This window comes from Lissotriton helveticus, chromosome 1_2 (genome assembly GCF_964261635.1).
Source record: "Lissotriton helveticus chromosome 1_2, aLisHel1.1, whole genome shotgun sequence".
NCBI classification, from domain to species: Eukaryota; Metazoa; Chordata; class Amphibia; order Caudata; family Salamandridae; genus Lissotriton; species Lissotriton helveticus.
Genome location: NC_136058.1, coordinates 88590434 through 88617997, shown reverse-complemented (window position 1 = coordinate 88617997; position 27564 = coordinate 88590434). Strand labels below are relative to the sequence as shown.

At 44.5% G+C, this 27564-nt stretch overlaps 1 protein-coding gene across 1 annotated transcript in view; it reads left to right on the top strand.

The window, feature by feature from the left end:
* The window catches only part of LEPR (leptin receptor), a 589765-nt gene that overhangs the window by 353083 nt on the left and 209118 nt on the right, over positions 1–27564 (top strand). Inside the window, exon 8 of the mRNA XM_078668979.1 lies at positions 23789–23988. Within this exon, the coding sequence (XP_078525105.1) occupies positions 23789–23988 (200 nt within the window). The remainder of the gene's footprint in view (positions 1–23788; positions 23989–27564) is intronic.

Here is a 27564-nt window from a genome sequence, read left to right as displayed (position 1 = left end):
ATGCCAATGCATGCTGGCAAGCATGTGATCGAGGTGACTTTTAGAAGGGATATGTAAAAGTAACTGTAATGCTGGAAATGTTAAATAAATTCATAACTGTCAAATGCCACCGTGTCTTTTGCAACAGCATCAGCAAAACTGGTAAAAGCCAGGACCGCCCAGTGATGTCATACATTCCTAAATGCATGCCAGGTATGATGGTTTGAAAATATAAAAGGCAGGGGTGATAATTAACTTTTGTCAGAATTACTTTAGTTTGCAATATATCTTTATTTCACATATCGGGATTATTGAGAAAAAGTAACACTGACGTTTGCATCTGGATTATTCTTTTCAAATGCTCCTCTTGCCTCCAATATCATATGAAATGTTTTGCTAGCTTGTTATGGGTTTTCTTTGTACGGCACCTATGTATTTTAATAAATTGAAAAGCTGTCCTGCATCTCTGTTTTATCTATATTTTTGGAAGATGGTCTCTCAAGCTCCACTAAAAGTACGAAGCTTGCTTGTAGTATAGAACATTTATGTGAGAACACATGTTGGTCATTTTGACGGGGATGTTCAATTATTTTATTTGTGGAAGGGTATAGCAGGCGAAGTTAATTTTACTTGAGGGACTGTAGGACATTAAAGCACTTGAAGGTTAAACTTAAAACATTGTCCAAATTTCATGGATACAAGAAAAAGATTTACCAATGGCTTGGACGATAAGATTCTTTTTATTCCTCTAGATATCTCTAGATCAAGAGCTCTGCGTGTTGTATTCCAAAGGATAAGATATGCCAGGTACTCATTCACACCGAAATGTCCAACCCTTCACACAGAGAAGAACACAATACCCGTCTCTATTATAGAAACTTCTCAACGATACATGTTTTTGGTTGTTGTTGTTGACTGGCTTTTTATTTCAGTAAAGGTACTTATGTGTATTCATTATTTTGTTGTCACATCTGAGGTTTTGTTTTGGAGCTTTATTTCCTACTGCTGGGCATGTTGGCGACATACACATCATATAATCATCTTTTTTTGATGGGGTTAGTCATCCAAAATGCTCATGCTGTGCTCAGTTACACTTTAATTATAGAATAGGCATATCGAGACATTGTGCGAGAAATCAGTGCTGCCCTCAAGAACCACAGTGGCAAATAGCAAAAATAGCTGCTAAAAGTAATTATGAGTAATACTAGTGTGTTCAAAATAGTGGATTGATGTGGAGTTAATGAATGATCAGAAACCCTAGTATATTTTGTGGAATGACAACTTCATGATGACAGATGAATGGGGTGACAGATTTCACGGAGGTCCTCCATATGAGTGGCCTGAAAAAATCCCAATAGTACGTCGCCACATTTAATGAGACTCCATGTTCCATTTACATGTTTTCCCTGGTATTCCACCAAGAGATGTCAGCTGCTTTCAGCGCCAGGGGCATAACACAGCGACATGCTGCTCCCATGATGAGAGTTAGGCTCAGATTTCTCAATCCTGGTTACCCTCTCTTAACGGCAAAAGTGATGGAACGACACAGATAACAAATTGTCGAAATCTTGGCTGTGTTCAGCCAATCTGGTGAAGAAAGTGAGGTGGCATGAACCAACCGTCCAACTCCAACTAAGCATGGGCGGCAAATCCGTTACGCCCGCGGATTTTTCGGATTTTTGGTGAATACGCAATCCGTGTATTTTACGTATTTTCCAAAAAATCCAAAAAAATCCGCGGATGTAACGGGTTCAAAAGTTGAACCCCCACCCACGCATGTAATGGCGCCAGCAAGCTGCCAGCGCCGTTGTAAAATAGTTACAAAGTTAGCTTGCACAGGAACCACTAGATAAAACGAAGCAGGTGCTGCTTTATTTTATCTAAGTGCTTCCTGTGCAAGCTAACTTTGTAACTATTTTACAACGGCGCTGGCAGCTTGCTGGCGCCATTGTAAATAGTGACCCCTGCGCCCTTCGGCGCGATTGTATAGTAACACACACATGGTCGCTGTAGACAACTCTCTGGCACTTTAGGCAGCTGTAGTGTAGTAAAAGCACTTTACATTTACCCAACGAGGAAGCACTTACAGATATCAATAAAGCATGTGCCCTAGTTGAAGCTTAAATTCAGTGACTCATTCATCAGCCCAGAAACAATCGTGAGCGTCGTGGAGGCAGGGCAGGTGTGCCTTCTTCCCAAATTTACCGTCGAAAATCAGCTGTGATGCTGGATAGAGGCCTATGCATCCTTGACTTTCACCAGCAAGCAATCCTCGAGCTGTTCCTGTGACCAGGAGCTTATGTCTCTTGATCTGCTGCTCTGATCGGTCTCTGACCTTTTATACACACAAGAGGCATGTGCACTCGCATGGAAGCCCCGTCCGTTTGGCCATGAGTAGGCACATTATGTTCGCACGGGTTTCTGCACGTTCGCGAGCGTTTTGTACAATAAAACCCTCGCGAACTTGCAGAAACCCGTGCGAACACGCAAAAAAAAAATACGCTAGGATCCGCGGATTTTGCGTATTGTCGCAATCCGCAAATCCGCAAATCCGCAGATCCGCGGATTGCCAAACCGCAAAATCCGCCCATGCTTAACTCCAACACCGCCAAAGTTGACTCCCGGCGGGCTGCCAGATTAAGAGTTTTCTCCTGGTCTGATGGGCAGTCTTTTGGTGTTCCCACGGCAGTGCCTTTCAAAAACTATGGTAATGCCAAAGCAAGATCCGGCATGGCATGGCACTGGGTGTGCCTGAACACAGGGTGACACACCAGGTGCCCACCTGCAAGTATCCAAGGAGCATACTGCTGCCCCTGACTGCCATGCCACCGCCAAGGAACGCGGTTCGGCGGTCCCAAAACAGTCTGACCACCACACTCATAGTACAGCGGTCAGACCACTGGTGCTGCAGTCCAAGACCATCACCACACCTCCACCACCGGTTCGGAGGGCCGATGGACCACCAAACTCATAATCAGGCCCTTAGTTCTTACTGCCCTGTGCATTCCTGAACTTGCACATGCTATCAGTAGGCCATGAGCACCACTAATGGTATATTAAGTATCCTTTTCCTCATTGAGCGACACTACTGGCAAGCTGTTTAGCATGTACACAAAGTAGCATGCTTGAATGTTCGATCACCATTCACATTTATCATGGTACACTGGTGTATGATGACTGCAGGCTTCCATGTGATTTTGCCTGTAAGAAAATGATATGACACCAGATTTAAAATTATTATTCCAGGTAGAAGAAATGAGAAAGTAGAATGATTGCCAGTGACAAACGCATTAATTTAACACCTTCGCTGCGGCGGCTATTCCGCCGCAGCGCCAAAGGGGCGGGGGGGCCGTGCAGCGCTCACTCGCTGGTGACGGAACCGCTCCATCACCAGCCTCGGGTGAGCTGTGCTGATGACGGAGCGGTTCCGTCATGACCCCGCCCGCTCAATAGAACGCGCAGAGCAGGCCCTCGGTCGGGCCAGGACGGAACGCTACGTCATCAGCACAGCGCCACCGCGACTGATGATGGAGCGGTTCCGTCATCAGCATCGATGCGGTTAAAGGTCAAAATTTAAATACTGGTAAGACTGAGCACCATAAACTGGGCAACAATGTTCTATGTCTTTAAAGTGCTTAGAAATGGCAAAAGCGTTATATAGAACAAATTCATCTTGTTTTAAAGGTAAATAAAAATGTTGCTGGTATTTTATTTTAGAGCGCGTACATTCTATGGCCTAATACTTTGAAAGTGTACATTATTTAGTAGATAGTATCAGGCATTGCAATTCTTGTGGCTCAAATATTTGTCTTCTGTGAATCAAGTGTTTGTATTAGGGCACACAACTTTCTGAAAAGCACAAACAAGTTGTGTCGATGGAATCGAATATGGCCACTGATGGCTTAAAGCATCCTATGTGTCAGTCACTCAGCGAATGTGCGGGAATCAATTTCCTCTTGTGTGGGTTTTTGGATCAGTGGCATGATACTGCTGATAGCCCATCTGACCTTCCTACCCGCTATATTAAAGCCTTATCGATCATAACAAGAATATGAGATTGCAAGAAAGAAGTGTATTGTGTGTTGTATTTCTCTTTTATTTAAGGAGTTTTCTAACGCAGAAATCGTGATCTAACGAGCAGTAGCGAATCTTTCAGTGCATAAAAAAGCATCAGTAGGATCTCAATCATGCAAAATGCAAAACTTTGTGGCGAGGGCAGCAGCTAATATCTCCAAATGTACAGTGGAGGCACCTCTGCAATGTCAGAGGAGCGTCGCCCCACTGCTTGGCTCAGAGCCAGCAAATGAAAAATAAAGCGATATTCTTGCTTCGTTTTAATTTCCATGTGCCGGCTCTGAGCCAGCGCTGTAGGGGAGGGTGCAAAGGTATGGAAGAGGGAAGTCCACAACAAATGCCTTCTAAAACCATAAAAAAAAGTTCACGTACAGAAGCAGAAGGCAAACCTTCTCATCTAAAGCCCACACTTTTTGGAACTCCATATCAGCACAGAGCAGCTTGGGCCTTTTATAAAACCGTGGAAAATTGCCTTTTGTGATGCTGACACGCAGCCTGAATGTATTTAGCAATTTACAAATGCATGAGGAGCATAATGATATGAACTAACCCAAGGCAGAAACATAAGCCACAACTCCGTTTGTATTTTGAGAAAGGAAGTTGGTGAGTGCTGGATGAAAGGAGACATGGAATTGTAAGGGTGTGAAACATTTGCTGCAGGTGTAGGGAGTGTGGGTAATCTACAAAATAGATTCCATAAAGATGTCCTGGAGTTCTGAAGAGCACGGCAAACCACATCTAAGCAGGATCGTGTAGAAATGGATGCAGTGTTTTAACTTCTCAGACTCCCATACTTAGCAAATGTAATGCTTCCAAAGAGCAATTGCGAAAGAGTCAATTGGCTTGATGGGAAGCTAATATGGAGTGTCTTTCAAACATTAAGGCACATTAGCTCAAACCAGAAGTGGACTGTTAGGGCTGAAATGTATTTGGCCTCTGAGAGGATGAAGTAAGGAAAGTATGCCAAGAGAGTGTGATCTCGCTATAACATACAGAGAGATCTGTCTGGCAGTGAGTTACAGAAGGATATTTAGTTGTTATTAGACTGCTGCTTACTATACATTTCTTAATAATGTGATGGATACCTCTAGTGGTTTGAGGAAAGGGATATCATGACACTCATCCAAGTACCTGGGGTATGACCCTTCCAAGCGTTACTGAAAATCTGTATAGTCGTGATATGTTGAACTTAACCTGTTAAGGCCATGATTAATGGAATCTAATGACATATGTACTGCGTTTTATCATCATCATCAACTTTATTGTTTCAGCTTACAAGTGTAATACACAACAAAAGTTCATGTAAAAATGATGCATGAACCAATATTTCAAAACAACAGCATTATCATATGCAACGACCAAAATTTGTATAATTGCTGCCCTCCCCCAGATCTACTTAACATTAAAAAGGATAAATATAATTCTCAGTAAAGGCTGGATAATAAAGTGCAAGTGTTGATTCCTTAAACCTAAGAACATCCTTCCCAAATAATAACTATTGTGACGTACTAGCTGCACTTACAAAAGACACATGATATTATACATGACTGAAATCGAATTAAAAATTAACATATCCTGACATGCAGGAAAAGTGCATGTACGGTTACTGAAAAGAGCCGACCATACTTTTAGACATGCAGTAACAGGAATGTAAATAATGTATGATAAGTGCCAGTGCATGGAACTAAAGTTTAAAAGTGCAAGTAGAAAATTCTTCAAATCACAAGCCTTGAGCAGTGCAACTAGCAAATATACCCGTCTGGTGACATTACAAGCTGTATAGATGCAGGAAGAGATATGTTTAAAAATGAATTAGGTCAGAATCAGAACCCATGCACAATGTTTTGGCTACTCCCAGCATGTTTGCAGAAATTCATTTTTGTTGGCTTTAGGACTCTGTGTAATGCTAACCAGTGCTAACGTGTGTGTGCTCACTCCTTAAAATATGGTAAAATTGGCCTACACCTAATTGCCACATTCATTTGCAGTTAGGGCCTTAGTAAAGTGGTATAACATGTACCCCGGACCTGTAAATCACATACAACCAATGGATCTACAGCACTTATTGTGTTACCCATTGTGCCTTGTAAAACATATCTTGGGCCTGCCATTGCAGCCTTTGTGCAGATTTAAACTGCCAAATTTACCTGGCAATATAAAACATTTGCCATGCCTAAAATTCCATCTTTTATACATATAAGTCATCACCAAGGTAGGCCATAAACAGCCTCTGGGACATGGTGGATTACATCTAAAATGTTGGACATGTACCTTTACATTTTACATGTCCTGGAAGTGAAAAACTCCTAAATTCGTTTAACACTACTGTGAAGCCTACCTCTCCCATAGGATAACATTGGGTTACCTTATTGCATTTAATAGTTTATAACTTTTGTGTGTGAACGGGTAAGAATGTCATGCTTGGAGGCTAAAGAATTGTAATTTGGAATCCTGTTTAATTGTAAAGTTGGATTTTAAGTCACAATACAGAAAATGGCACTTGTAGAAAGTTGGCATTTTCTTATCCTAACCATTTGGTGCATGCCATCTATGCCCTGGGTCACATGCCTGTGATTAGCATGGCAGTTGGCCTTTGTGTAGGCCTCCCAGACTGTGACACAAAAGGAGTGTTGGCAGGATGGGCCATCCTGCCAGGATGGGATGGGCGCAGTTCTGCACAGCCCAACTTACATTTCAAAAGAGCTGCCTCAGCACACTCACAAACGAATTCACAATAGCCTTTTGCTACCCCAGACATTTTGGGACCAGGGCAGGGAGGAAGGAAATTCCAGAACTATCTATGGGGGGAAAATTCAAGAAGTTTCCTCCACTTCAAAGCTGGCACCAGGTATAAAAATAGGACCCTCAGACCTACTCTTCAGTTCAATCCTGGACCTGCTGATGACATTTAGAAGGCCAGCCTTGCTTTTCAGAGGACTGCCATACTGTTGGAAGCCTGTCTTGAACCCTCAGAAGATGACTGCCCTGCTGCTGATGGACTCATTTGCTGCTTGAACCCAGAGCAACCAGACTGACTCCAAGAGCTAGTTGGGTTGTCTCCCGTATTTGCTCCAAGAACTTGAAACCTGCATCTGGACCCTGCCTAAAGTGAGTCCTGCCTTCCAAGTGGTGCCCACAGAGTCTTGGAAACTTGGAAGTGGTGATAGAGGTGCCCAAAAAACCTAAATTAATTTAAAACTTGGAACTTATAAATTTAAAGTCGAAATTGACCTGAGAACCGATCCACATAAGTTGCATCACCAGTCAGCCTGACTTTGCAGTAGCTCCTGCAATTTTCATCTCTGCAGCATCAAATCCTGTTCATCTGATCCTTAAAGAAGAGGTATTCAGCCTTGTGGAACCCTCGTCAGCTACAGCCTGCAGCTTCATCCCACTGTAGATGTTTTACTTCCAAACATGTGACTAAGTCCGAACTTAGAAATCTTTACTGCAATTTCAACCAGTGTCCCCTCAGTGATGCTGCTCCTCCTTGGACACCTCCAGCTGCCTTGCTCCACTGAACTTTAACTTCTCAGACATTATTCTTTACAAAATCTTCCAAGTCCAAAGGTAAGCAGTGACCGGGCCTAATCCACTTTATGTATCTGAACCACACTCAATTGTGGTCAGCCATAACTTTGACTTTGTCTAGATCTCGCAGGGCTAGATGCCTGCAGTTGGTGATTTGACCTTTCATAGACTAGGTTTTACTAAAAACCTAAAAGATTCATATCTCCAGTTCTACTGAGTATATTTTTGTTGTTTTGGTGTCAAATAATGTATCACATTTTATGCTATTTTTCTAAATTGATGTAGAATTTTTCTTTTGTTGTGTTTTTCCTTTAATACTGCATATGTTCTGCATAAATACTTCACACATTGCCTCTAAGTTAGGCCTGACTGCTTTGGTGCCAAGCTACAAGACGGTTTAATTCAGGCAAATTTAGTGACATGGATTGCAGTTGTGAGGGCTCATAATCCCCTCAATCAACAACCAAAATTCCTATAATCTAATATGGAGAGCTTTTTTATTTCTGGATAAAGTTTATCTAGATAGTGTTCAAACACAGGTAGAGGTTTAAAAACTTCAAGGCATGCAACCAGTTTCCCTTTCAGATGGATGATATTGTAGTCACAGAGCTTCTCTTTGAACAGCTGCTCAATCGCTGCATAGACGTCCTCAGGGCTAGATCAGAGTACTGGATAGCCTAGAAACCTCAGCATGGCGGCTATACGGTAACTGTGTTGACTCACAACATTACCATAGCTCACACATGATTTTCAGATAGTTTTTATTTAAATTTTCTTTTTTCTTTATTGGTTTTCAGTAAACATAACACAGATACACTTATACATTTTCAAGCAATGGGTACAGTTCAAAACACAATGGCTTTGCACACTAGAACACAGGACTCAGAGCTACATGAATTAGCAAAAGCAATATGCATCACTTCAACAATCCCCTTTATATGGAAATTGACAAAAGAAATGATGAAACGACTTCTTTTTCTCAGTTATACCTGTGCTGCTTCCCCAGCCCCATTTTCGATTTGGCAAGTGCCTGATTCATTGTTCCCCATACCCTCAGGTTCCCCTGTCTACTTGCCTAACAGGTATTGTTGGAAGAGGCCCCAGAAAGCCTTGAGTCTGCTCTGTGGAGGGAGAAGTTCGCTATATGTGTCTGCCTGAGTGTTGCAGTATATCATATCTTTGGTCCATTCTTCCGTTGGTATTGGGCCTCTAGACCAGCGCATAGCCACCAGTCTATTGGCCAGTACTAGGCCAATTGCTACTAGCTAACACTCACCCTTGATGACTTCCTTATTGTACTCCGGTAATGTAAGGAACGGGTCAGGAGTGAGCAAGAGTCTAGTGATTTCATTAAGGATCTGAAATACATTTCCCCAAAACTTCATAACTTTAGGGCAGTGCCATGCAACATGCATAAAAGTGGCAACCGTTTCTGAGCAACTGTAACAGGCTGCTGAGTCTCTTAGGCCATACCAGTGTAGCCTGTCGGGCGTGTAGCATATCCTATTTATATATTTTAAATGGATAAGGTAGTGTCTGCCGTTTAATGAGATTTGTTTGGTCACTTCGTAGCAGTAGTGCCAACTGTCATCATCTATCGCCCGGGATAATTCTTTTTGCCAGTCTTGCAGCGGCTTTGAGAATAGTGACCTTCTATTTTCCTGCGTGATGCTGTAGATTCTTGTGACCAGTTTAGATGGGTAGGGAGTTTGAAAATTGGTGGGTGAAACCTAACACCTCCTCTGACTCTTGCAGCCTATCACCCAGCAGAACTTGTAAGGCATGCTTGACTCTAAAGCAATATAACTGATCTATTGTCAAATACGCATGACCCTCCGCTGAGATATCCTTCCACTTGTGCAGAACACCCTCCCTGAACATGTCACCTACTTCCACAATGCCCACACTTTGCAGGGCTTTAGAGACTTCCCTGACTTTTCCCATCGGGAGTCAGGTACACCATTCTAGTGGAATCAGGGGGGAGTACATGAGCGCGCCAACTTGTCGATCTAATAAATTTCGCCAGGCATGTATAGTAGGGTTGAAAGAATCTAAAGTGCTGTGTGCCACAGTCAGTGTATTAAATATTACTTGTGGTAATGTGATCTGGTCAGCAGTAACTTTCTCTATATATAAATGTGGGAGGTCCTGCAGGCCGTGCATCCATGCATGGGCATGCGAGCTCAGGGCTGCCTTGTAATACAATATTAGGTCTGGGGCGTTGAGCCCCCCCACCCATGGAATATGGAAGAGAAAGCATTTGCCCATTAACCCGAGGTTGCTTACCAGCCCTGGGTAGTTTATTCAGAAGCGACCTGATCTTGGCAAATATGTGTGCCGGAAGGAGCATGGGAATATTTTGTAAGAGAAATAGAAACCTTGGGAGGATGACCATTTTCATTAGCGAAACTCGCCCTAACAGTGAGAGTGGCAATCTTTTTCCATTCAGTGATGTCCTCTTTGAGCTTGCCCATAGCATTGCCATAATTTTCCATAAGTGCTACTGCAGAGGCAGTGTGTATTTCTATACCCAAATAGCAGACTGAATACGTGGTCCACTGCAGTGGGAATTCCAGATGTACTGGGGCTGTCGTTGGGGTTAATGGAAAAATTTATGTTTTGACCCAATTAACCTTTAAACAAGACAGCTGCCTGAATCGAAAAACCTCCGTGAGTACTGGTGTGAGGTGAGTATCAGGGTCCCTCACATATAGAATCATATCATCAGCGTATGCTGAAGCAATCACTTGATAGCCTGGGAAGTGCAGCCTCTATGACAATGATACTCCCTCATTTCACACAACAGCGGTTTGCTACCAGTGCATACAGCAATGGGGATAGGGGGCATCCCTGGCTAGTACATCTGGAGATGGAAATTGGAACTGTAACTCTATTCCCCAATCTGATTCTGGCAACCGGGGCTTCGTATAATACCTTTACTAGCTGGAGAAAGATCTCATCAACACCAATGCGTTGAAATACCGCTTCCATAAATGGCCATGCCACAAAGTCAAACACTTTCTCAGCCTCCCAAAAAAACACTGCAGCTTTCACTTCTATGTTTATATGTTGAATAGTGCCAAAGACGGTTCTGAGATTGAGAGTTAAATTGCGACCCGCGACAAAGCCGGCCTGCTCCGCACCTATTAGCATCGGGATCAGGGAGCCCATCCAGTTAGTGAGCATTTTAGCAAAGAGTTTTGTGTCCACATCCAAACCAAAAAGGGTCTGTATGATGAGCAGTCAGTTGGGGATTTCGTTGGCTTAAGAATGGTGACGATTATAGCCTCTCTCATCGATGGGGGCATCATTTTTTGTTTCACCATCTCCTCGAATAGAGTGACTAGATGCGGTATGAGAAGGTGTTGGTAAGGTTTGTAAAAGGCTACAGTTAAACCATCAGCGTCAGGTGAGGTCCCTGATCGCATGGACGCAATCGCAACCCGAATCTCTCCTGGGTCTAGAGGGGCAATGAGGTGTTCTCTATGTGAGTCAGTGAGCCATGCAACCTGGATATGTGCTGAGTATTCTTCTATGGTTTTATCATTGTGCGCAATCCTAGATCTATATAAATCTTCATGGTACCTGCTGAACCAATTAGCTATCCCATTTGCATCGTGAACCAGCTTGCCATCCTCGTTTGTTATTTCAATAATTGTGTTTGCCTTGCTGCAGGCTCGCTAGTATGGCCCCTGGGCATTTGCCCTCTCCATGTATACGCGCGGTAGCATATTTGCCTAGGTGCTTGACTTCACTGTCTGCAGCGTCATGATACTCTTCAAGAATGTGTTTAATATCGTCTAGTCCCTTATTATCTCCAGTCCGTAGGTGATCCCGCTCCAGACTAACTATTTCTTCCTCTAATCGTGCAAGTCTATCTCGAATGGAGCGTAACACACCTGCATGCTTTGAGAAGTCCACCCCCCTTATGTAGACCTTGAAGGTTTCCCAGACTGTCAAAAATTAAGCGACTGATTCTATGTTATCCTCAAAGTAACACTCTATGGATACTGCAATTTCAGTGTGAAAAACAGGGTTTAGCAAGGTAAAAGGGGGAAACCTCCATGTCAAAGGAGCATAGTGCTCTGCAGGTGTCTCTAAGTCTAACTAAACCAGAAAATGATCAGAGTTCTTGGGAGATGTTCACAGGAAGTGACCTGTGGTAGGAGACTTATAAATGTCTGCCAGTAATCTATTCTGGTAGGCATGTCGTGAGGTGCTGAATATTGTGTAAATCCAGGGCTAGCATTTGCGCGCTGTCTCCAAACATCTATCACCCCCAACTGATCCATAATCTCTTTTATTGCTACTACAGCCGCTGCAGGCCATCAAGTCTGACCCTTGGACCTGTCACACACAGGGTCTAATATAATTTTCAATTGAAGTCCCCACCCCAGATTGTGGAAAGTCAGATACTTTGAGTAGGCGAGTAGCTAGTGCATAAAAAGATTGTGGATCATCGTGATTAGGGCCATATATGTTCCCCAGCATCACATTAAACCCTTCTTTGTGGCATCTGGTAACCACAAATTAACCATTGGGATCTATCTCCATTTCTTGCAGTGTAAGGCCTAATTTAGGGTTTACCCATGTGAGGATGCCCCTTGCATGAGAAGTGCAACCTGCAGCCTGGAACTGTCCTTGTAATCGTCTTGTGGATAACATCTTATTGTGGGCGGCTAAATAGGTTTCCTGGGTCATTGCAACATCAACCAGGTGTTTTCTTAGGCAAGCCACTACCTTGCATAGTTGTCTATGGGCGTTAAGACCTCGGACATTCCACGTCCAGAGCCTAATTATTTTAATCATTTAAATGGGATCTCAGTAGTGAACATTCTTCATATTGATTAAGAGCATCTGACTCGCGTGCACTTCCAGATACACACCGACCCCAAGACCACCCTCAGAGGCACCCTCATCTACAGACCCCCGGGACCACGCACACTATTCAGCAAAGACATCGCCGACTTCATCAGCCCGCACGCCCTCCCCTCCACTGACTACATCCTCCTAGGGGACCTCAACTTCCACCTGGAGAACAACAACGACCGCAACACCACCACCTTGCTGGACAACCTCGCCAACCTCGGACTCAAGCAACTGGTGACCACCCCCACCCACTACGCCGGCCACACGCTGGACCCCGTCTTCTCCTCCAGCAAGGACATCTCCTTCAGCCACGCCACCGGACTCCACTGGACAGACCACAGCTGCGTCCACTTCAGCTTCAGAAGGACCACGCTCCACCACCACCCGCAACAGGTTCCCCGCAGAAGCTGGAACAAGATCACAGCCGACCAGCTCGCCACATCCCTGAGCCAGAACCCTCCCGCCAGCTCAGCGAACCCCAACCAAGCCGCCAACAACCTCACAAGGTGGATCAGCAACTGCGCAGACGACCTCGCTCCACTGAAGACCCCCACGTCAGACCCGGCAACAAGAAAGCATCCTGGTTCACCGACAAACTCAATAGCTCTAAGAAGAACTGCCGAGCCCTCGAGAAAGCCTGGCGCAGAGACCCGACACCAGACAACATGCCACCCTCAAGCTCGCCACCCAAAAACACCACCAGCTGATCCACACCACCAAGAAAACAGCATTCAAGGAACGACTAGACAACAACGCCCACAACAGCAAGGAACTCTTTAACATCGTCAAAGAGCTCTCGAACCCTAGCGCCGGAAACAACAACATCACCCCATCGCAAGACCTCTGCAACTCGCTCGCCTCGTTCTTCCACAGCAAGATCGCAGATATACACAACAGTCTCAGCACACAGCCGACGCACCCTATGACCACACCTACGCCCCCCACCACCACCCTCCGCGCCTGGTCCCCGATCAACACCGAAGACACCATCCGCACAATGAACTCCATCCACGCCGGATCACCAACCGACCCCTGCCCTCTCCACGTCTTCAACAAGTCCGACTCCATCATCGCACCCCTTCTCCGGGACATCATCAACACCTCCTTCGACACCGCCACCTTCCCAGAGAGCTGGAAGCACGCCGAACTCAGTGCCCTACTGAAGAAACCATCAGCGGACCCCACCGACCTCAAAAACTACCGCCCCATCTCGCTCCTTCCTTTTCCTGCCAAAGTCATCGAGAAGACCGTCAACAGACAGCTGACCGCCTTCCTCAAGACGAATGGATCCCTCGACCACTCGCAGTCCGGACAACGGGGAAACAGCGGCACTCATCCTCCTGGACCTTTCCGCGGCGTTCGACGCGGTCTGCCACCGCACCCTAGTGCAGCGCCTCAGCAACATCGAAATTCAGGAGAAGGTACTGGAGTGGATCATCTCCTTCCTCGCCGGAAGAACCCAGAGAAACCGCCTCCCCCCGTTCAGATCAGAGGCCACCGTAGTCATCTGCGGTGTACCACAAGGATCATCGCTCAGCCCCACGCTGTTAAACATCTACATGAGCCCCCTGGCGGCCATCGCACGCCAACACAACCTCAACATCATCTCCTACGCCGACGACACCCAGCTGATCCTCTCACTAACGACCCAGCAACCGCCAGAACCAACCTACACGAAGGGATGAAAGACGTAGCCGAGTGGATGATGAACAGCCGCCTGAAACTGAACTCAGATAAGACGGAAGTCCTCATCTTGGGATCATCACCCTCCGCCTGGGACGACTCCTGGTGGCCCCCTGCCCTGGGCAGCGCACCCAAACCAACGGACCACGCACGCAACCTGGGTTCATCCTGGACTCCTCCCTCTCGATGACCAGACAAGTCAACGCCGTCTCCTCGTCTTGCTTCAACATCCTACGCATGCTACGGAAGATCTTCCGGTGGATCCCCACCAAAACCAGGAAGACAGTCACCCAGGCCCTTGTCACCAGCCGACTGGACTACTGGAACTCCCTCTATGCTGGAACCACAGCCAAACTTCAGAAAATACTCCAGCGCATTCAGAACGCCTCAGCACGACTTATCCTGGACATCCCCCGACACAGCCACATCTCCGGACAACTGAGAGACCTGCACTGGCTCCCCGTCAGCAAAAGAATCACGTTCCGACTTCTCACCCACGCACACAAATCTCTACACAACCAAGGCCCTAGATACCTGAACGACCGTCTGACCTTCTACACTCCAACCCGCCAGCTACGATCAACCAGCCACGCCCTTGCGCCGTTCCCCGCATCCGAAGAGCCAAAGCGGGAGGAAGATCCTTCTCCTACCTGGCGGCCAAGACGTGGAACTCCCTCCCCATCCACCTCCGCCTCACCCAAGACCACCTCTCCTTCAGGAAGCAACTCAAGACCTGGCTGTTCGAGCAGTAGCGGACCCCCCCCCAAGTGCCTTGAGACCCTCCGGGTGAGTAGCGGTATACAAATGCCTTGATTGATTGATTGATTGAGTAGGGATGGAGTGACAATAATGCTGCATTCTTCTTCTGCAAACCCTAGAGCAGCTGTCAGTCCATTGCAGCCAGAGGCCTACTCAAATCAAGGTGGCACCTTCCGCCGCATGTGCGCTCCCACCACACTCAGCAATCCGAGCCACAGGGGCCTTGTGAACATCAAGAGTGTTAAGGAATGTAGGGCTGCAGGAGGGTACAATGGGTGCTCCTACATGTCTACTGCAGCCCTCACAAGCAGCTCACCCCAATCCAGCAGTTTTCTGGGGGGGCCCAGGCCTCGATATCAGCCTTGATCTGGGTTGCTCTTCACTGTGGGCAGTGAGGTGGCCCACCCTACTCAAAGGTGCTATCTCCCAGGCTTCCTCCAAATGTAGAGGTGGAATCACACTGCCAGTTGCCGCCAAGCAGAAGGGCTTTGGGTGCCTGCGGAGACCAGGGAGCAGGCCCGAGCCACTCAGGTCTCACATCAACTGTGGGAATGTGCCACTAGCCGTCAGGAGGGCTGCGGGGGTCGATGCCTCAGGATGGGACCCACCACTTGCTCCGACCCCAGGCAGTGCCCCCCTCTACTTCGTGGCTCCACTCTGTCTGGCTCAGGCTCTCTATAGCGCGCTTTCCAAGTGTCTCATAGGCCCTCAGGGATTTCGGCAGGCTATCTCGCTGGCCCACCCCTGCTCCGGCAGCAATGTGAATGCCACAATTCGGAGGCCCCGCAGCAGCTCACAGCTGCTTGCTGTCGAGGCCGCTCTGCTCCACCTCTCGTTTGCCGCAGTGCTGATCACTGAGCCCTGAGCGCGCTTCTCAGTAAGACCAGATGTAGGCCACTCTCTGAGTCGGAAGGCGGGCCCTCATCTACAGCTCTCCTGTCGTTGTTTTTGCTCTGGATACTGGCAGTAATTGTCTCCCCGGGCTAGCAGAAGTCCCAGGCAGGGGTGGAAAAAAAGGTAATTTCAGCTCAGGGAAGCAGGATTATTAAGGATTAATTTCTGGGCTCACGGAGCTACACTAAGCCACGGCCATCTTTGAGCCAAGCAAGCTCGCCCCCCTGATTTTCAGTGAGTTACTCAGCTCAGGCTAAGTCCATATTCTGATCCTGTATAAAAAAACTTTGGAGAGCCTGCCACTGGTCAACAGAAATATGACCCAGCTCCACCCTGAGCACATCCATTGGGATCCCTGGGCCAAGGTGAAGGAGTCATCGCAAAACACGATTCTTAGTCCTTAACAGGCTCTTGACTTTGTTATGGCCCCACACCATGGCCCCATAGATCCCAGTGTCTACAGCTTGTACTCCATATGCCTCAAGGGCAGGGGCAATTAACTGGTGACACAGTTATTAAAGAATCTTAGTACGGCATTGGCATATTGACGCAGTGTAGCTATGCCTTGTTACAAATGGGGAGACCAGGACATATTTGTGTTGAATCCTATCCCATGATAATCATTATTCTCTATGTCTTTCCACAGAGTTCAACGGATTTTAAATGTGTTCCTGGGCTTGGCTCTGTTATTCAAAATCACATACTTTGTTTTCAAGGTGTTGGTCATGGTATTCTTCACATTGCAGTAATCACCAAGTCCACTGAGGATTTTGTGCATGGCAATTCCTATATGATACTATCATCAGCAATTTTGTTGCCTACCATTCTCTGCCACATCAAGGTTTAAAGAATGCAAAAAATTATCTGAATCATTGATGAAAATATTAAAGAAGGCTGGGGCCAGAGCACAATCCTGTCTGACCTGAACTTTGATACCAAAGCTAGCAGTTGTGTCTCCTATTGCATATAGGACCGATGATGAATTTCCATCATAGAGTAATATAATTGCAGATGGCAGAAGATAGGTTTTGCCATGGCGGGTGTCATTCACCGGCACTGAAGGCCTTTTTTAGGTGAATGAACATCAAGTCCAACCTTAAGTCCTTTAAAAGGTGTATTTTAAGCCAAGGTTATACAAACACATTGCTTGATCTATGGTACTTTGAGCTTTTTTAACACTTGCTTGTAACGTGGTTAGAATCTCATTGTTTCTAACCCAGCTTTTCAGATGGGTAAGTAACAATTTGTCATAAATCTTGCCTATTGCATCAAACAAAGCAATAAGGCAGTTGTTTGCAGAATCATAATGTGGCCCTTTCTTATCAAGGGGCACAATAGCTGCTGATCTCCAACAGGCCAGTACCTTCATCTGGAGCCAGATTGCATTGTAAGCTGTTGTTAGTATACATACCCAAACAGATAGGTCAAGTTGGAAGGTATCAGCTGGAACCCCATTCGGTACAGGAGCCTTATCTGTCTTCTGGTTGAGGATGGCTGTTCGAACCTCCTCTTCAGTAAATTCATTGCAAGGCACAACATTCCTTGTCACTATGTTCAGGAGGCATGCTAAAATATCGGGCAAAAGGGAGTCATTAGAAGCTCATCCTGGCATCCCAAAATTAGGTGAAATTTCAAACCAGGCAGAATTTTACATCACTGAAAAATAGTTGCCCTAAGAATCAGGTGGGATGCTGGATTCTAGAGGCCTGTTCAAAAGGTAAACTTAGACCAAAAGTCTCAGTTCAGACCTGAAGTCTAGGTTTAGACCTGAAGTCTAAGTTTAGACCTAAAGTCTAACTTTACTACTACTAGCCAACTTTAGTAGTAGTAAAGTTAGACTTTTGGTCTAAACTTACACTGCAGGTCTAAACTTAGACTTTTGGTCTAAGTTTACCTTTGTGAATCAGGCCCATGATTTCTCATTTTTCTGTCTGAGCCCCATCTGTCCACCACTCCCCAGAAACGATTGGTATTCATGCATCTCAATGAGTCCTTGATAGCCTGACAAGTCTTTATATGCAAACAGATTTTATTAAATGCTTTACAGGACATTTATACTCCTGCCTGAGTATTTTTAGATGGACTTACAAAATGTTTGAGTTGACAACATTTGCTTTAGCTTATACCATACTGCATCACAACAGCTGATCTGCAGTAAATTGGTGTTTCTTGCAGGCTTGTGCAATGCAGTGGATTATAGGGCACTTAACTTTCCGGCCGACTTTACTACATTTTTAAGTCTTAAGATTGCCTTTAGATTGCATACTTGATTAAGTTCCAGAACATTCTTAGTATTGTAGTTGCCACTAGTGGAAAGCTATATGCTGACCTTGGTTTGTATTACTAGTGCTACACCAGGAAATAGATTTCCTGTTTATTGTTCCAAATAATAAATGATTTGACTCTGTTTGATGTAAATCAGGCTTCTCCAACAAGTAGCTCGTGAGCTACTGGTAGCTCTCCAGCTACCTGTAAGTATACTTCATGGGAAAAGCCCTGTGAACACCACATTTGAAAAGTGTGTATTTTGAGCTGAAAATCTGTGCATTTTGAGAACTCATCAGTTGATGTTTGGAAAAAAATGGTTGAATTTCCAAAATATATTTAAGGCTGATATGTGAGTGATATTATTAACAAGGTGCTAGGGGCAGTGCAGCAATGACCATTCGGAGTTACACATGTAGAGGCATTCCACATTTACAAAACATTTAATACATCCGAGGTGCTCACACCTGGTAATCTTGTATATGGTGTCCACAAACGTCATCTTATCTTCTGTGTTCACTATTACACTCTCTAATAATATTAGTAGCTTGGGGAGATTTTTATTGAACATAATTAGCTCTTATTCCAGAAAAGGTTGGAGACACCTAATGTAAATCATGCTCAGCAAATGCTCCCGATGGACGTCTAAAGCAAGCTATAAAAGGATAGGGATCACTTTTAATCCTTTGTTCTACAACAAAAAATAACCATCATAAACAAAAGAGATCCATATTTTGGGCATACTGGCTTCTTAATCACTCTACCATGGCTCTCCTTTCTTTTGTTTTTAAATGGAAGGGGCTTGATAAGATTGAAAAAGGCGTAGTAGGCAGTATAGCCCCCGTCACTACAACAGCCAATACACTATCACCTCCTCTCTGTAAACATTCCTCTCGGTTAGCTTCTATAATTCTCAGATCCGAGGGTGTCCTAAGTTGAAACTGGCCTGTGTCTATCCTTTTTTCTACATTATCAAGTTCAGAAGATTTTACTCCAATAAAACATGTAAGGTAGACAGTAATGGAGGATGTTGCGATATACCCTTCGATGACATGGAATTTCTTTTCCCCATAGTCCTACAAAAGGAATTTAAGAGGCCTACCTCACAACCATGGAAATTATCCAAGGTATTAAAAAACTCTGGGTCCAAGACAGGTGGCCCAGCCTAGCCTTGAATGGGCGCAGACGGGTCGGCTCTTGGCCTAGTCTCACACAGGCGCTCTCAAGTGTGTCCTGTGCTGCAGGCTTTGGCATCTGTATAGCACTACTAAGGAAGCCGTGCCTCCAGAGGCCAGCAGTGTTCTCAGAAACAGGGTCCTTGTCCCCAGGCGTCCACTAGAGAGTGTCTGCATTGCACACTTTGGCATCTGGTTAAATGCACCAGCACAGCACTCCAAACGTGGCCCCACCTCCTCAGGCCAGTAGTGTTTTGGGAAACAGAGTCCTTGCCTCAGCCATCAATCAGATAGCATCCCAAGCTGTGGGTTTTGGTGTCTGGTTAAATGTGCCAGCACAGTGCTCTAAGTGGAGCTCTGCTTCCTCAGGCCAGCAGCATTCTGGGAAAACTCAGTCCTTGCACCCAGGCTTTCACCAAATAGCGTCCAGAGCTGTGGGCTTTGGTGTTTGGTAAAATACACCCATACAGCACTCCAAATGCCGTCCGCCACCTCAGGCCAGCAGTGTTCTGGTAAACAGAATCCTTGTCCCTAGACATACACCAAATAGTGTCCCGTACAGTGGACTTTAGTGTCTGGTTAAATGCACCCAACAGCGAACCAATGCAGCCTGCCACCTCAGGCCAGCAGTGTTCTGGTAAACAGAGTCCTTGCGGGCTTTGCTGTCTGCTTTAATCTGCCCGGAGATCATTGATGCCTGCCTCCTCAGGCAGCAGTCTTCCACCATGCCATTTTGCAAGTCGCAAATTGCTCTTAATTGCGAGTCGCAATTTGCGACTCTCAAAATGACATGTACAACAGTGTATGAGACACTGCTTGCGATTTTCAATGGGGTCGTAAATTGCATGCCTCATCAATATTCATGAGGCACACGCAATTTGCAACCCCATTGTGAATGGTTGACACTCTCAGGTATGGTGGCCTGCTGGGCCACCATACCTGGGAGGAAAACGGGATGCATTTATAAAAAGAAAAATGAAACGTATTAGTTTCATTTTTTAAGGGCAGGTAGTGATCCCTGGGACCACTGGACGCCCCTAAAAAATATTTTCCCCTTGCATTTGCAAAGGGGAAAGGTTCCCCTGGGGACCCCTTCCCTTTTGCGATTCAATTACCACGCTCTTGAAGAGGATGGTCGCAAAACATTTGTACATGGCTTGTGGGGTCGCTATTAGGAAAGGAACCCCCTTCCTAATAGCAAGTCGCTAAACACTATTTTGTGAGTCTTTATTTATTTGCAACTCGCAAAATATTGTTAGTAAATGGCCCACAGAATTTTTGCATGCGCAAACAGGTCGCAAACCCGTTTGCACATGCAAAATCCCATCATACATCTGGCCCAGAGTCCTTGCCCCCAAGCATCCACCAAATAGGTACAGGACATATTTCGGAATGGAGTACTTTGTTCAGGTGTCCCACCATCTTTTGCAACAGACCAACAGCTTGTTGGGAGACATAGAGTAGGATACGCAGGATGAACAAACCGTTCTTTAGGAACATCTCCATCAACAGCAGCACAAACATACAATCTATATGTTTTACGTTAGTAGTAACTGTCCATGTGTTCCCAATTGTGTAATTTTTAAAGTGTAATTTCCAAAAATATAGTATCCATAATGGTTGCATGCTGTTTCCGCTATGGCCGCTACACCTGCATGACACAAATCTCAATAGGTGACCCTTAAGGAATGACTTAAGCATTTTTGAGTTACATTGCCTAATGTCACAGTGTTATAAATGAACCATAGACCCTTCTAAGATAGCCACCCCCTTTCAAGAACAAATGAGTCCCGGCTGATGTACAGTTTCTAGTGCTTCAGATCTGAATATTTCATGTTGTTTATGCCATCAATATAAAAAAGAATAGTCATATTGGAACTATATTTTCTGATATAAAATGCTGAAGGTACGCTGGCATTCGAATTCATCTACTTTCGCCCGGTGCATTCTACAAATACAGTTCATCAATAGAAATGTGCATGTTTGTTGGAAATATGTGTATCTTGTGATAGAGACTGTGTAGTAATAACTATGATACATTCTCAGAAAGTAACATGGAAAGAATGTAAAGGTGTGACTACAGCTCAGCAGATGCTTCATTACAGCATGACCAAAGAGCTGATTTGATCGTGCAGATTGTGAATGTTGTTTAGTTCACAGGTGTGCAGCAGAAGCTGGTTCATACCTGCATGGCCAAATAGTTGATTCACATGCAGATTATGAATGTTGGTGAGCTCTGCGCAAGACAAACGTACAATGCAGCTTGTAGTGTGGTCTTTGCAGTGTGAGCTAGAAAGAGGAGAGCAGTTCCACAAGCTAAGATGGAGGATATGTATGAAGGCACAGAACAGAGCAGTACCTTTGGATGCTTGCAAGGATATGCGGAAGTTGAGGTTGGTACTTGAGCAACAGTCCGATGAGAACGAGGGAACAAAGGGTCTTGCAGTTTATCAGAGAGTCCCTTTACGAGTAGCAATCCTGTGACCTAGGGCATTATTATTATTATTGTGTATTTTGTAAAGCGCGCAGATACCCCAACGGGGTGTCCCGGCGCTGAATGAATGATAACCGGCTCATAGGCTAGAAATTACATGCGAAACAGAAAGGTTTTCAGAGATCTACGGAATTCTTGTCCTGAATTGCTCCTACGAAGATCCAGAGGCAATTTGTTTCATCTTAGAGCAGCACCGAGCTCAAAGGTCTTTCCTCCCGCTCGGGCTTTTCTGTAACTTGGGGTGGCCAGCAAAAATTTGGTATTGGAACGAAGGGTTCTCAGATTACTGTAGGGTCGCAAGGTAGATTGAAGGTGAGCCGATCCAAGGCCCTTAGTGGATCGAAAGTGGAATTTCTAAAACAGAAATGTTAAATCCAACTTTGCCAATAAGGAGGATTTATCAGCAAAAATTAGACAAAAGGCAAGAGGTTGGGGGAAAGACCACCCTAAGGATGAGAGGTCTAACAAGACTCAAGCAAAGAAAGGAAAACCTATTGCAGGCATTGTTTCTTTGTGTTCACAAAGACCAGCATTGTGGTTCATCCCTCTCCCCATTGAGGTCGGATCCCTGATAAGTGCAAGGGACATAAGTACAAAAAATAGAGAGGGTAGGTCCCTTTACCAGAGACCACTGCCATTTCGCATGCAGGGCAAATTATATGGGACATTTTAGTCGACTGAAAACGAACCCAGGATTCTGATGAGGCTGGTGTGATTTTTGAACCAGGAATAGATTAGTTGTGGATTATTGTACGTATGGTGCACTTTAAGCTTATAAATTGCACCAATAGGAGTATACAGATGTTTCAGCCTCTAATAGGGAATTTTCCAATCTTTATTTACTTTACCTTTACAAAGAGGACTGACTCATGTTGCCCATCTCTCCAGTGACACCACCAGGTATACCTTTCATCTTTTAGTGTTCTTTCCATTTGTCTATTTCTGGAATACTTCTTCTTTGCATTTTTGTTTTTTTGTTTTGCTTTCATTGCAGAATTGAGTCAAATAGTTTACAAATATTTTGAATGTCAGTGAAAATGTTAACTCCAAAAGAAATGAGTACTGTCAGTCAGTCAGTCAAAAAGTACTTTATTCGGTTCATATTAATACCATAAAAGCATACTAAACACTTCATACTAACACATTTTTTTAAAAAGCCATAATTTTTTAAAAAAGCCATAAAATTACAATAAGACTACACAAGCTTAAAATAAATACAGTACCACTGATCAGTTCATTTTAAAATAATTTCTAAAAACCACATTGCCAGTTTAGAGCATTCTTAAATTCAGTTAATTCAGGCTAATTCATAAAGTGGGCTATACCAATCTTACTTTCTTTTTTAATCTAACCGCCGCAGTGAGAAAATTAGCAATATTAAAAATCTCCCACACATTCGAAAGCAGCTGCAGATAGAGAGGTCTGGTTTAACTTGCAAAAAGTACTGTAATGGGGCCACAAACTTTGTAGTAGCCTAGAGTTGTGAATACTTTTCTATTTTCTTGAACAGATAGGCTCACTTTTGGTCATTTTAATTTATCGAAGATGTTTCAAAACCCTGAAATATTCAAAACCATGTTTATTTAGAGAGAAAATAACACCTTCTAACAAAGTACCAAAGAGGATGGAATGTACCAACCGGATTCAAAATATATTACAGAGAGGTGCTTGATTTATCCAAATAAAGATATGCTGATATATTTCTTCTTTCTGTATTGCCTAAATTAAATTAAATGCTTTATTTAGGTTATTCAGGCTCCCCTGTAATATGGCTGTGACGATCTAGTTTTTCAGGGCTTGGTGGATGATTTCTTACGCTGTTCAAAAAACTTTCTTGCAAACATTTTATGTACTCTTGCAAACTTCTCTATACCTGATGAATTCCACCTATTTACCGCAGTAATGTGTGTGCTCTAAATCAAAAGTCAAAATGCTAAACTCTAAGATAAAAATGTATTTGCTTTATTATAAATAATATATGTCAACCTAAAATAACTTTTTCACTCTTTAAATTCAACGTGTTCAATTGTAAATTAAAATTACCCGCATTTCCTTTCTTTTGAAGGAGCAGCATCTATTGTCCTGAACAACCGAGCATTCAAAATACTTCGGACTCCGAAGATTGCTGGTTGCGTAGTGATGATGTCTATGAATGTATCTTTCAACCCATCTATCCTGTATGTGCATACACAATGTGGATAGACATCACGCATCCCTTGGGATCTCTTGCATCAGCACCAATCTGTGTCATGCCGAGGGATGTAGGTAGGTGCACGATGGAGAAGCAACATTTTATCCTGCAGTGTCCTTAACTTAATAGGCAAAAAGCGTCAAAAAGTGGTTCTAATACTTTAACAAGATCGGTTTTATTATACATGCATTTGCTCTTATGTATTTGATAATTGTGATATGTCCCTTTAAAAATATTGCATGTATAATTCGTGTTCATATATTGATGCGATTTGGTCAGTTAATGATCTCCCAGAAATGTAACCCAATGCCGTTACTTTTTTTCATATTCGAGCAGTTTTACTGAGAAGTGATCTAGTTATGTTGACAGTGTAATATATTACATCAATGGTTAGAGCGGCAGACCCTGATGCAGAGGTCTGGCCCGGGACCAGGGTTCACTTCCCGTCTCAGCGGGTCTTGGGCTCAATTTCCTCGGACCTGATAATTCTCGCCTCGGTGCCTATTCTAATCATTGGTCCCACTCTGCAACTCTGGGCAATAGCTTGCTTAATCTCCACAGCTGCCCCAACAGCGCTGGGATGCCTGGCTTCACCCTGGGGGTGCCCAGGAGTGGACATTTCACTGAAAAGCCTGGAAGGGTTGTGCAGCGCCAGGACGCCCCTTTGCTGGGGCAGCAGTGCGCTTTACAAGTACAGTCATTTAATTTCATTACATGTCAGAGATGGGTAAGCGACAAGCAGCAAATCTCGTGGTTGATTCTGTCATCAGATCGGGTCTCTTTTCTAATTGATGCTCTCAACTGAAAAAGCTTTTTATCATGTATTTCATAAACTAGATATTTTCTTTAAATATGCAGTTATTGGCATTATATGCTGCATTTTTAGAACTTTAGGGCGCTTTCTGGACTCTGAAGATAAAAACAAAAATAATCAATAATAAGGACAACAATTATAATTTAGGATCAATATATTTTCGATCATGAGTATCCCACATTTATGTTCCTCGCTCTTTCACCTCAATACCTTCGAACTAGGGTACTTTCATATACACTTTTCCAAGGACAGTGTGAACTAGATTGACAAAAAGACATGTTGGACAACGCAAGCGCAAACCCCAGCTGCAGTGCGTTGTGCCAACACTTCAACTTTGAGTTGCAGCAAATTTACTTAGCATTGTATGCCGATGGTGCAGTGCTTAATTTGTGCAGATGATTTCTGGTGCTGAGCACCAGCACTTATTTCTCAGGGCCGGGTCTGTTGTAGGGGTGGGCAGAATTTATAATTCATAAACATTCAATATGGGAAATCCAATTTGATGCACGCCAAATGTTTCAAATCTAATCCAGTCTCCTCGTTGTGTGGAGCCTGTCTTTATTTGGGCTCTTCTGGGAAGTCTTGCGCTTTTTAAAAACGTTTTATCAGGCATGGGAAGGGTTAACGAAACACTGGATGACTGAGGCAGTAGGAGTGGCAGCACCCATGCTTTGCGTGCAGAACACTAACACCTAGACAAGTCAAGCGGCTGAGGCCCTGCATTGGAGTAGCGAAATAACAGACACCCCACTGCCGAGAACCATGCACACACAGAAGTGTACATGTGCGACAGCAGAGCCAGGCCCTCTACCCACAGGCTGGGCTGGGAGTTCCCTGCGGCGCCTCCTGTGCTCTGCTCTCCACTCTCCCGAAGTTCACAGACACATTATCTGATTCTGCGCAGATCCCAAACACAAGCACGTTGCCTCGGACAGTGTATGCAGAGAGAAGGGAACAGCGGAGAACAGGATCTGAAACTGTTCTACACAAGTGCTCCCTCACACCTGGCATTAAATGCTGATCACTGCTGGCATGCTCCTCTGCATGGAGGCCAATATTGCATAACCAGGGAAACTCATGTAAAGCGCTCCAATATCTTCAGTAGAGATAGCCCTATATAAAACTGCAGGGGAAAAAAACGTGATGCAGGTTTGGAGCATGAATGCCTTATTTCCACCCCCTTTCATCCTCCAAAACATGCCCAGCGTTACTCGGAGACGCTACAGCATGCTTCTTAAGAGCTGTACGGTCCGGGGTACCATTTCATGCCAGGTATGATATCTCTTTCAGTACACAAGTTTGAAGCTGTACTGGCAAATATGTTATTCTCATAGCGCTATATGGTTTTAATGGCAGACTGCCTCAAGAGTGTTGCTTATAAGGTGATATATATTGGTGGTAAATGGAAAATGGGAGCGTACAACAACTGCCATGTCAGTGTGCTGCGTGGAGGGATGGTGTTTTTCCATTCTTTTCATGCAAGTGTCGCAGAGGGTCCACACACAGTCTTTCCGTGGCTGCTGGGTTGTTCTTTGGCCCGGTGTGGAAGGTGCACAAGCAGGGCACATACCACACAGGAGAATGCGCAGTACCTACTATTTGAATCAAAATTTTCGAAATCTGTGAAACTTAGTGTAGGCTGAAATTCTTTCAACTTTTGGAAGGGTGAGCTTCAAAAACCCAGGGAAGTAATATAAAAGATTACACACCTCAGATAGGTGGCTTGGGGAGGGAAATCTAGAGATGAGAGATGGTATTTTCATTAGCCTAAAATAATTCTAGGCACTGTTGAGAAAATAACAGAAAAGTAAGCAATTTTCAATTTATGTGATGATGGAGAGAGTGCCTGGATGCATGGTCTGGTGAGTCAGTGGAGTAGTGCATTCATTGCATTGATCTGGATTTGGCCTCATAGCATAAGTTCGAAACCTGGCAAGGTCATGCAGGCTTTCCTCCTGAAGACAATATGAGTATTCTTGAGTTGGAAACACAGGAGTGAACGTACGTTTCACAAAAACCACATTATGAACTGGAAGTAAGCATACAAAACAGTGAGGAACAGAAGCAAGAAAAGGGGGTTCAAATGGATGATAGCAGGGGAATAGTGGCCATTAGTACACCCGGTAAAATGCACCAGGGCCCAGAGGTGGGAGGGGCCCAGTCTGGCTTGCACCAATTGATAATATTTCAGAGGGTGTCTGTGCCCAGGATGTGCAGTCCTGGTCTCATCTGTGGCCTTTAATGCTGCAGCTTAATTTAGGAACCTACACAACACTGGTGAAAAAATGTTGGAAGGCCTTGCCGAGCTCAGCTCTACTGCTCTCCTCCGACAGCCACAGCAAAATAAACCCACACAGGTATTCTGCTATTTCCAGAGCATCAGCGCATCCCCATTTCTCAGCCAGTGCTGCTCTCTCCTAATCCGTAGTTCTCATTGGCTGGGCAGTGACCTTTCACTCACAGCTCTACTGTGCCACCTCAGCCATGAACGTGAGCCTTTAACTGAACTTTTTATGAGGATTACAGATTGTGATGCCACAAAACATATTTTGATGGCATAAAACCTTAACACAGTTAAAGAATTGCTATTGTGTGTCTTGGACAGCACAGCTATGCATTGATGAGCCAGGTCAAGAATAATACAGCCCTGTCACTCCTCAACTTTACATAATGAATTACTGTATATGTAATAAAGCAGAGGTGTACTATTTTAGTGCTCTCCAGCAGTATCTGCTTTTCTTTCTCCCATTCACACCTCACTCCTTCTTTTCTCTCCATTATTCCTTCACTATCTGCTCTATGTCCTTGTTTCCCCTTAATCTCCACCTTTTCACCT